The 11,802-nt window shown below is 42.5% G+C and overlaps 2 protein-coding genes across 3 annotated transcripts in view; one reads left to right on the top strand and one right to left on the bottom strand.

The window, feature by feature from the left end:
- The window catches only part of WASHC4 (WASH complex subunit 4), a 69,780-nt gene extending 59,225 nt beyond the window's left edge, over positions 1-10,555 (top strand). The window contains exons 32-34 of the mRNA XM_014520245.2: positions 497-693; positions 3,927-4,026; positions 6,357-10,555. Coding sequence (XP_014375731.1) covers positions 497-693; positions 3,927-4,026; positions 6,357-6,424 — 365 coding nt within the window. The 3' untranslated portion in view covers positions 6,425-10,555. The remainder of the gene's footprint in view (positions 1-496; positions 694-3,926; positions 4,027-6,356) is intronic.
- Positions 10,556-10,679: 124 nt separating this feature from the next.
- Positions 10,680-11,802, bottom strand: part of APPL2 (adaptor protein, phosphotyrosine interacting with PH domain and leucine zipper 2) — a 51,784-nt gene continuing 50,661 nt past the window's right edge. For both annotated transcript variants that reach the window (XM_025204907.1, XM_006024262.3), the window contains exon 21: positions 10,680-11,771. In XM_025204907.1, coding sequence (XP_025060692.1) covers positions 11,640-11,771 — 132 coding nt within the window. In that variant the 3' untranslated portion in view covers positions 10,680-11,639. The remainder of the gene's footprint in view (positions 11,772-11,802) is intronic.

The following is an 11,802-nucleotide window of genomic DNA, read 5'->3' on the forward strand; positions in this document are numbered from 1 at the left end:
TGAAGCTCCTGAATGGCTGCCTGCCTGGTGAAGCTGGAGAGTATGGGCTGTGCCAGGCCTACCATTCTCTCTTGCCATAAACCTAACAGATTCTTGCCACAATAGTGGCACAAATACATGCCACCTATGTCACGGCCACAAATTTGGGGCATTTGTGGTGGAACAAGGGGTATGGATGTTTCTTTGCTTGGCCTTTATGCCACCATAAATTTTATAGCAGCACAAAGGTGATGTCTGTTTCACCCTTCCAGCTTTGGGATGGGGGTGGGGATTTGTGTCTCTGCACACCACCTGTGCATAATAGGGCACATGTGGTTGTGATGTTTTTGTAAAACAAAGCTTGTTCTTAATCATAATTTGACTGTTAACCTTGTTGAAGTAGGTCATACAACTTTAAAAGTTCCAAGAATGTCTTAATGGTTATTTAAAGATTTATGTAGCATATGTACCTGTATCTGGACTTTGACGGTGGTAAATGGCTCATTAATGATTGCAGGTGTGGCTTACATTCTAAAGCTGTTGAATCAGTACCAGGAGTTTGACTCGCTTCACTGGTTCCAGTCAGTCAGAGAGAAATATGTGAAGGAGATAAGAGCAGTAGCTAAGCAACAGAATGTGCAATCGACGAATCAAGATGAGAAGCTACTACAGACCATGAACCTTACTCACAAGCGACTAGATGTTTATTTACAGGTACAGTATAGTTCTAGTTAATGTGACTACTGTTGAATTCTACATTTACCTGGCTTGGTGCTTCTATAGAAGCACCCTCAATAGTCTGTAGAGAGAATTTGTTGCTGCCTAGAGTGAAATAAAGGTCTTGGTAGGGGAGGTGAGCTAGCTGGTGTGGCGGGACAGTAGGGGGCGCTACAGCACTGAGCCACCCACCTCTCTGTGCCTGAACATAAGCCCGCTTTGAGTGTCTCCCCTGGGGTGTCTACATTTGGCCGACCGCCTTTCTGGAGCACACCCACAAGCCTGGGGTAATTGTCACCACTGCCTGGGTCTGTATTAGGACTCTGTGCCACCTGGGGTACACAAACCCTGTAGATCTTGGGGTTGTTTAACCCACTGTGGTACTTTGGGGTGTTTCTCTTAGCCTGAAGCATTCACAAATAGCCTCCCTTAGCCAGTTGAGCAAAAGGGAGCTGAAAAGGCTTGCCTCATCCCTCTCAAGCATGTACAGCAAGGCTTGCTATAGTGGATAGCTTTATTGATTACAGAGGGAGAGCATGAGGAAGGAATACAATACAGTGGAATAGTGAAAGGAAACAGCTTTGAGCAAAACAGTATAAGGGGCTCAGTGGCCCTTTTAGTACACATCTGGAGCGCTTGGATCTAAGTTACTGGTTAAAATTCAGATGAGTTACTCACAGCAACGTCCAGAGGATTCTGGAGGTATATAGCTTGATTCAGTGACCTGAAGATGTCCGCCCCCCCGCAACATGGAGGGACCCTTTTAAATAGCGCTCCTGATCTCATCACCTGGACCTAGTCAGGGAGAGGTGTTATTTGATGCTGACCAATCAATTTGAAAAACATCAGCATTACCTACTGGAGTGATATTGGCTTAAGCCCAGCTCTTAGGTCGAGTGGTCAAAATTTAGAGCAGTGGAGCAGCTAGATCCATCGCCTCCTACCTGAGCCAGGTCAAGTAGGCAGCAAGTTGGCTGCCTGGGCAACCAGATTGACAGACATGTGAAAAGACAAAGAGAGAAGGAAAAAAATCTTAAGTGAGGGAGCAGAACCACAGGCTGGAGAAATTTTTGTCACAGTTGGTATTTTTCATATAAATGCTACTAGCATGCATTGTACTTAAGGATGTATTGAAAAAGTCTTTGGCCTTCAGAGCCTAATCTAAATTGGCTGTCTTATAAGTGGTTAAGTTGTGGGAGAGCACCTCTTCAGGGAAATGAAGGACAGGTAGCCACAAACAGCATGGTGCCTTTTGATTAGAAAACACATGGGAGCTCAACATTTGCCATTGGATAATGCTTCTGTCAATTCCTGAATAACCTTTCAGCTATCAAATGGAAAAAAGAGGACCCTTACTGAGTACCTTCTAAAACCTAGACTAGTAGCTTTAACTTCAAGGCACATCAGTTTCTATTTTCTGCCTTACTACATGGATAAATAGGTGTGCTTAGATAGTCACATGACTTTCTCTGTGATCTTAGAGATCAAAGGTATGGTATTATGTATTTAGTAGATGGCTGTCGAGACTTAAGACTGTGGGGAATCTTCCTGGATCATCAAGTCCAGTCCCCTGCTGTTGTAAGCAGCCATGTCATAACAGTCCTGCTTATAAGGTTATCAAGGTCATGTTTAAACTAGTTCTATTTCTTGTCCTCACTCATTCTATTGGAAGACGACTCTGTGGGCCAGATTTGGCCAGTGGGGCTTGTTTACATGCCTGCCAGAGCCCCTGTGGCAGTGACTTGAATCACCTCTGTTGTTTCAGCACAGTTCAACAAGCCAGGAAGTTAATGCTGCTTGCTACTTCCCCTTGAAATTCCCCCTTACTCACCACTGCCAAAATCTGTTTTTAGTCCGCACCTTGAAATTAAAAGGGGAAAGGGGGTTGAAACAGTGACTTGAAAAGCCATGGGGATTAACGCTGCCGCCGACAGATCATCTAACCCAGGGGTAGGCAATGTTTTTGGCCAGAGTGCCAAAAAAGCCAGAATGTCTACCTAGTAAGGTGCCAGTGTCAGCATGCCAGACAGACAAAACCAGGGCAGGGGGTACATGGCAGGATGTGCTGCATATTCATATAGTCAATAATCATAAAAGTTGCCTTTTTATTTATTTTTTACAGTAAATACCAGATTTTCTAAAAATTTAAATCTGGTGACAATAAATCAGACTTCATATGCTACCTTTGTTGTTGTGTATTCCTTTTTTGTTAAGCATAAGCTAAGCCTGCAAAGGTGCGGTGTTCCTGGCAGGGGCAGTGTCAGCCTCATCCTGGTGGAGGTGCTGGGGCTGGGCTTGTGGGAGTCAGGTGGACTCAGCTGTGTGGGGCAGGCGGGCGGCAGTGGCAGTGCTGGGAGGAGTGGAGCCTCCTGGCCCAGCCCCACCACTGGGAGGCAGCTGGTGCCACCCTTGCTCTGGAGCCCTGGCATCTGCTCCATACCGGCTGGTGTGTGCACACCTCAGAGTGGATGGCGGGGCAGGGGCCTGAGGCAGCACAACCATGGCGTCTCCCCTGCTATCTACTCTGAGGCGCATGTGCAGTTGCTGCCAGCACAGAGCTGATGACAGGGGTCCAGAGCCCATCCCAGCTGTTTGTAGCCAGCCTGGGCTCTGGGCAGCTGCAGCAGGCAGTGGGCAGGCTGCAAACAGCTGCGCCGGGCTCCAGAGCCCCGGCATCAGCTCCATGGTGGCGGCGACCGCACACGCACCTCGGAGTGGACAGTGGGGGAGGGCTGCAGTGCCTCAGGCCCTATCCCCACCATCCACTCCAAGGCGCGTGTGCACCTGCCAGCAGTATGGAGCTGATGCTGGGGCTCCAGAGCCCGGAGCAGCTGTTTGCAGCCTCTCGGCTGCAGCCAGCGCAAGCTCTGGGTAGCTGCTGGCAGCCAGGAGCCCAGGCTTGCAGCAGGGCTTGCAGCCTCCCAGCTGTCTGCTGGGAGCAGCCTTGGCTCTATGGCTGGCAGCAGCTGCCTAGAGCTCAGACTGGTGGTGGCCTGCTAAGCAAAATGGCCCTGTGTGCCATGTTTGGCACATGTGCTGGGGGTTGCCGACCCCTGATCTAACCCATGACAAGCCCCACAGTCTGGGTCCGGCTCACAGAGGCCCAGTGAGTTTGACACCCCTGCCCTAGGTGCCTCTGAAAATCTCACCCACATATATTATAGATATTAATTTGGTGAAACAGTAACCCTTACTAACAGTCTCTTTCTTGTCTAAATGTTTCTACTCAGGAGTTTGAACTGCTTCATTTCTCACTAAGCAGTGCAAGAATATTTTTCAGAGCAGACAAAACTGCAGCAGAAGAAAGCCAGGAAAAGAAAGAGAAAGAAGGTTAGTGAATATTTTGAGTCTCTTAAGATCTTGACATTCTTGCCATGCTGTGTAAGCATTGCTAAAAGCCCTTAACATGGGGAGCCATCTTTCCTATCCTTGTTTAACTACATTTTTCCTATTGTCTCCTGATTTAGCACTCCAGATAATGTTGTCAGAACCATAATGGTGATTTAGGGACAAATAATGGTGACATATGGAGTAGGTTAATTTCAAGACTAATTTGTTAGGCAAAAAGCCAGTGTTCCTTAATAGAATAAAGGTTGTATCATTCTTGCCATTACCAAATAGAAGGCAATGGCAAATAGGTATTGTTTGAATTAATGCCTGAATGCTATTAACTGCTGTTCTCTGTCTGGTTGAAGAATTATTTTTAACTCCAAATAAATTGGCAACACGTAGGCAAAAATGCATGAATCTGTTATACTAGTAACATTCATATGCTTGCAGTGTATAGTGACTCTTGGGGCTCTGGCGCACATTGCATTTAGGATGCGATTAAGGTGCCAATCATGCCATAAAGAGTAACCCTGTCACATGTTAAATCCAATTTGTGGGGTTGTAATATAGCAAGCAAGCAAGCCGTAAGGCTATTCTTTGTATGATGTGTAACATCTTTGTCATTCGTTCATTTTGTCACATTTATTTGAATATGTGGCTTGTCAGGGTTGACCCATGACGGATCCCAGTGCTCAGCTGAACATAGGGATCCAACATGGGACAGCCCCTGGGTCCATGACACAGCTGTCCTCTGTCTGATCAGTGGGTTCAGGTTTGGGGAAGCACCAGGGACAGCTGGAGGCAGATAAATTTTATGACACCACAGAAAATGCACACAAGGAGGCTGAGGTAAACATATAGCTATGTTCAAAGGATTAGGAAAATCATTATGGCTAATCTTGCATGGAGGAATACAGTGGAATTAAAATAGCTAGTAAAGTCTTCTCAAAAGCATCCAAGGAAGGCTAGAAATTTACAGGGACAGACTCAAATTGATCAATTACCATTTTTTCCAGAGGAAACTAAATAGGCTACTAAGGCAGATTTTTAGTAAGAAAAGGAATTAATCTTTTCAGGTTAAACTCATGTTTGAACTTTTATGGCTGCAACCAGATGAGCGCAGCCATGCGGTATATGGCATCACAGACACATCTGTGGCGCCACATACCACGTGTTGAGCTGTTCTCCACACTGTTACCTTGCAGCTTGCGGGGGTTGGAGGGATGACCCTGGGAGATCCTGGGGTAAAAAAACCCCGCACAAAAAAAAAGGTGCATGTGGGTGCAGTGTGTGCCACCCAGAACCAGAGCCTGGCTGGCTGGAGCCACACACTGGCTGCCAGCCAGGTTCCAAGTGGCAGGATTGCCGCTGCTGCAGCTCTAGGAGGCCTCTAGGATCCCAAGTAAGGCTGCTGGGGCCAGCACAGTGTTAGCCCCAACCTCCCCTCCTCTGCCAGGGTAACTTGCCATGTGCCAGAGGGCGCGTGGCACAGGTCTTCCCCAGGGACAAATAGCAGTGGCACAGGATATGCCACTGCTTCTTGTCTCTGGGGAAACAAACCTCCACGCTCATGTGGACGTGGCCTATGATGTGGAGTTGCTCAAATCAGATTTTATCATAAGTAAATTAAATAAAACAAGCACCCGTTGAGTGTCATACTGGGTCATACCAGTGGTTCCTTTAGCCCAATATCCTTTCAGTGGTAGGAGTGCTGTAGATGGAAAGAACTGAACCAGTTATATCTAGTGATCTATCAAACCCCTGTTCATTACTGTTCGTGGCATCCACCATCACTAGTTAAGAGATGCCAAAAGATACAACTCTTGACTGCAGAGAGAACCCAGCAGAACTAATGAATAGAGAAAGAGCAAACAACATGGGAACTTCAGAGTTAAACAGTTCTGTTTATGTAGACTGTTCTCTTGAAAGGCATTTCAAGGTAAATATGCATGGTCATGGTACACTTGGCAGTCGCATGCCACAGGAGTTCTGCAGTGATCAAGACTTGAAAGCTGATGCTAGACTGAAATGTTACAAGTCAAATGATACCACTGCTGTTTCCCTCAAATCTTAGGCCCCAACTCTTTAAGATACTTGAGCACATATAGTTTTGGTTGTTTAAATAATTCCCTTAACTTGAATTAATGATATGAGTGAAGCTGTCTGTGCGAGGTCAGGATGCTTACTGCAAGCTCCATCTGGATCTGTAACCTGAGAACATAATCTTTACACTTATAGTATAGTGCAAGCTTGTTACACTATGTCTAGATAAAAATTAATATGCATGCAGCCATTAGTTTCATTGTTTATATTGATTTTTTTTTTTGTAGAAGAACCAAGTAAAACAAGTGATGGAGACCTGTCTAGTTCTACACCTGCAGATCCTATTGTGAAATGAAATCTCTGGTATGGATGACTTGTCTGATGTATCAGAATTATTTGTTATCTTGTTTTTGCCGATAATTTTTTTTTATGGGGTAAAATCTCTTGATTTGATTGACTTGCTGTGCTAAATTCTGTAGAAAATGGAACAGTGCTACAGCAGTGTGTAGTGCTGCTAGAGCTGAATTTATATTCATATTCTTTTGAAGACCCCTATTTTCAGGGGTTTATTTTATGTACAACATTTTGCTCTGAATTGAAACTTAGTATATAACACCTTGACTTAGGATCAATTGTTTTCTTAAAACAGAAGTACAGATCAAACTTAGTTTACTAATTTCAGATGCTTTTTTGCATCTCTAACTTACAACATATTTTAAACAAATTGTAGGCCATTGATCCATAGCTTGCATTAAAGCATCTTTTTCTCTTTAACCAGGAAAAAAATGTAAAGGCAGATATTATGTATAAAGAGTATCTGTTGTCTGAAAAATAATTTGGAAAGGTGTCCTGCCCAGCCATATTGTAGCCAGCACACGATTACAGACTACACTATAATAGTGTGCAACAGTGGGCATTGTGAATGTATATTAAGGCTAATACACAATACAGAAATCCTTATTAATATTAATGTGTGCCACTAAATCTTTACTCTTAAATAATATATTGATCAATTGGCTAAGGGAAATTAGGTCCCTTCAGTGGCTCACTTGTCCCTCTTTTTTCTTCTTTCATATCAAAGAGTTAAAGTAAAACTATAATGAAACTGGTTTTAGATTTATACTGAAGGCTTGACTTATGGCCACATGAGTAAGGAAATTCAGACTAAAGAGAGAACCAGAGTCAGTGCTTCCTTTTATGACCAGGCACTGTGTGACAGGTGTCTGACTATTAAAGTGATCTTACATTTCACAAATACTGTAGTGCCTAAGCACAGTTTTCAGCCTCAAGCCTGTATCTTCTTGCCTGTATATATATGTTAAACCCTTCATGTTCAAACATTATCTTAAATGCTTTCTAATTAATGATAATTGCACTGCAGGCTTTAAAAGCTGCTGAACACTGTGAGAGCTCTGTATAACTTAAACATGTACTTACTACAAGGTTTTTAGACTGTGCAAGGGTTAGACAGCAAATATCCAGATTCCTGACTTAAGTAGATAGCTGGATTTAACTCAAAACAAACAAACAAAAACTGGAAAAGCATGGTTGTTTTAATCACTTGGAACGTGAGAACAATGCCTTGCTCACTAAAACAAACAGTGCAGTCAGTGTAACCAATTTGCGAATTGTTTGTCTTGCACAATATTTTTGGACCATTTTTGTGAGCCTCCACATCTCTTCATTATAGAGCAAGGTACTGTTTTTAGAAGTGATTCCAATTGCTCCAAAACCTGGTCACAAATTATATAAGGTAGTAATGTCATGTGTGACAGTCCTCTGATTTGCCCTTCTCTGCCACTGTCATCACCATATACAGAAGTCTAGGACTAATGCCTTGCCGCAAGTGAAGGGACCAGACTGGCACAGAATTCTTTCATGAAATCTGAAAACCTGACCTAGAAGCATCATGAACTGTTTAATCAGCTGGACTCATTAAGCCCTTTATTTGCATTTCGGTGTAACTGCAGAGTTGGCCCTAAGGAATGCTGCATAACCTAATTTATGTTTTTGAATTTTTTTTAATTTGTTTTTATTCTGATATGACTATTTACTTTGTAAATTTTAATTCTTTTGAGCTAATTAGGCCAGAGGGAAACATCATTTTTAGCAGTGCTCCTATTGCTGCTAACTTTCCTGCTTGTATGTTTTCATAGGCATACGCCCCTTTTCAGAATCCATTTTCAAATAGTCAGTATGTTCCTGGCCTGGCCTATCTTCATTTCTTCCTTCCTAATCTCTGGCTAGGGCATCAATCACTTTCCCCATAGATCTGACTTTACAGAAATGTACTATTAGGTCATAACCTATTCTAAACAGCAATTGCATTCTCTCTCTTGACCTGTGATTTTTTTTTTTTTTGTATTATTATTTTTTTTTATTTTTTTTTAATTTTTGGAAGAATGTTGTCCTTAATACTTCACAGCTTACCTTAGGTAATGTATCCATCTTCCTGATCTGTTCAGTACTAAGCAATTAACATGGTTCTGATGACAGAAATTCTACAGAAAGGAGGCTACTTGTAGAACCCTGTTTAGAGTACATGGATGTGTACTGTATGTGTGAATATATACATATGTATAATGATAATATAGCTCTTCTTTCTAATATATGATTGCAGTTAATCTGGAACATCTTACTATGCTATAGAAATTTACTAATGGAGGAGCCATCGTACAGAGTCATGAGGCTACTCCAGTACCAGCATGGCTGGTGTCACTCCCTCATCTGCTCGTGCTATTTCAATCCTTGCATTTCCATAAGGCCTGGAACCAGATGAAGCTCCCTGCTGTGCTGCTGGCACTAGCTTCCTGAAGCCTTGCTGTGAGTGTGAGAGAACAAAATCTCATCTGCTGGTCTGGAGAGGGAAGTTTTAGAAAAGTAACAACTGCTGTTACTTGATTCAAACTCTAGGCAGTGAGGAAAGGTGAAGCAGGCTTCCATTTGCTGAGGAGCCATAGACCAGGTTGTTAGCTCCTAGCTTCCTTCTAGCCATGGACTGGAGACCGTGTCATGCAGGTAGGCCTGTCTATGTGAGAAAGCAGCAGCTGCTGCCATCTTTTGTTTGCTGCTGTGGCTGTGCTGAATGTGACAGGAAGCAGAATTGGTAGCAGTAGCACTTTTGCAGCCCATGGCCCCCTTCTTACTGATTGCACTTTCAGGCCAGTAGCCATAAGAACCCAGATGTTCAGGCCCTTTTCCCCCCTCCCATAGCAACAGCACTAGGGAAGATGCTGAACACAGTAGCTGCCTTGTCTGGTATCAAGACCTTAATGAATGCAAGGATCCTGGTTACGTGGTAACTCTCCATTGGCCTGTGGTGAGAGTCCCAGCTGCAGTGGACCTGACAGTAGTTGACTGGTCTATGCTTCAGTGAGAGCAAAGCCACTAATGCACTTCTTGTGTACATGTGAACCGATGCTTTGCTGGAGTGCAGATTCCTGAGGTCCTGCTGCATTCTGTAATTTAGAGGTAAATTTGACCTTTCCATCTAATATCCATCAATGACAGCTGTTTTCAAATTCTCAGGTATGAAGGACCAAATGTAACATGTATGTTATCTAACTCAAAAAGGGTATTTTGTTACCTCAGTCTCTCTTTTTGGTTCTGTGAGTAGAGTATGCTATGTACATAAAACAATGTTAATAAATGTAATTTTGAGAATCTCATTCTTTGTTCTGTCTTTGACAGGTGTCCTTTGTCGTATCAGTTTCTTTTAATATAAATGATACCATTGTGTTTTCTTGACAAAGCAGTACTTGTGTGTGTCAGTAGTAAAGTGGACAAATATTTCTAATTTTCAGTGCTCACAAGTAATTCAGCAAGAGATTTGAAGAGAACAGAATGCATGCAAACTGGTCACTTGCAAAAATACTACATGGGATCAGCCTTCTTCTCGTATTCTAGTCTACTGTAAATGTTCTAGTAACAAAAAAACTAGCTTACTAGTAAGTACTTGGGGAGAGGTCCAGATTGAATTCAGTTTGTTGGAACAGAGGACAAGTTCTTAAAATTGCTTTTAGATCAGAAATTGTCAGCTAGGGTGCTGTGGAACCCTGCGGTGTGATGAGAGCTTCTAAGGGTGTCATGGGGTGCTGCTCAGTATTAGCACTGTTAGGTGTGCAAACACCTACATGATTCACAAACTAAACCCAGAGATTTCAAACAGAAATCTGTAAGTTCCAAAAACATTCTGGAACCGTACGTGGTCTGAGCTCTTTGCAGCAGAACATTTTCTCTATCGTTTCCCATCAGTCAAAAGCATAAGTGAAGACCTAGAGCTGGCATTTTTCAAGGGGTGCCTTGAGCCTAAAAAGGCAGAGAACCACTGTCTTGGATACAGAGAACAGATGAACCAATAAAGAATGAGTGTTTTTTGCTAGGACAGATATAGGAGATGTCACTAAAATATTTTCCCTATCTACTGTCTGCAGCAATATAACAGGTCATTTAGCTGCTTGACTGCAACACAAAATGGCCAAACCATGCCAGCAAGTTTTATGCAACAACATTGTTTCAGATTAAAGCAGAGAAAGATACTGGACTTAATCAAAATAAAAAGGGTCTGATTTCAAGCACTAAACAGTTTAAAAAAAAATCACTGTCAGAAATTTGCAATCTAGCATTTTATTACTGCGGGTTTTTTTAATTAAAGACGACTGTAATCTGTCGGACTTAAAACGCTCTAATAAAGTTAAGCATACAAACTTACATGACTCTATATGACCGTTAATTTTGGTGACTTCTTTAGAAAGACACACAGACACACAAAAAAACCTCAAACAAACAAGTAAATTCTGTGACTATGTCTGGATGATGTTTTGTATATTTATGATACTTAAACTAATAAATCCACGAGTACCATTATAGTCATTACTTAATTACAGTATGTATAAGATGGGTCCCCACAAAGGTGAATAGGCACTTAGATTGTTGTAAGCTTGCTCTAGGTGCAATACAAAAATAGATTATATTAATAGGAAAAATTTAGTGTTTATGAAATTTGTTTTGTAAATAGACTAGCAGAAAAGATCATTCTTGTTACACTTAAGTACACTAGAAACTAAAAAATAACTTCATTTGAAAATATAGTAATAGTGCATTTCTTTAACCTTCAGTTCAGATGCACATCATGCAAACTATGGAAATTACTGATGATCAAGACAGGACACTTCAGAGAAACCTGACATTTTTCACCATCCCCTCCCCCAAAGGCTGTGTTCACAATTGCTACTGAAATCTGTAAAGACAGGATTCTCAGTACCTCAACATTTGACCAAAAATCTGAAGTAATGTGACATTAACCCTTGGCTACTGATAGTCAGGATTTCCCACCTAACCTCCAGCATCAGGGAGCTAATACTGACACATTCTCTCTCTCTCTCTCTCTCTCTCTCTGTCTCTCTCTCTCTCTCTCTCCACTGAAATAACACCACACACTCTCTCCTGGGCTGGAGAAACAGCCACACACGTACAGACATTGTAAAACAAGAGGTTCTTGCAAAAAAACCCAACCCAACTCCTTCTGCCGCCCCCTGCACTTTTTAGCCAGCATATGAGGAGTGAAGGGTTTATGCTTCTGACTCCTCCCCCCTCTCTTCACATACAGTTCCATCTTCTTCTGCTTGGTCATTCAATAGCATGAATTTTCCATCATTTGTTAGTGGCATGGACCTCATTAACTGAGCTAGTGCTTCTGGATCCTAAAATGAAATAATGAAGAAAGTTCAGCAG

This window comes from Alligator sinensis, unplaced genomic scaffold (assembly GCF_000455745.1).
Source record: "Alligator sinensis unplaced genomic scaffold, ASM45574v1 scaffold267_1, whole genome shotgun sequence".
NCBI lineage: Eukaryota > Metazoa > Chordata > Crocodylia > Alligatoridae > Alligator > Alligator sinensis.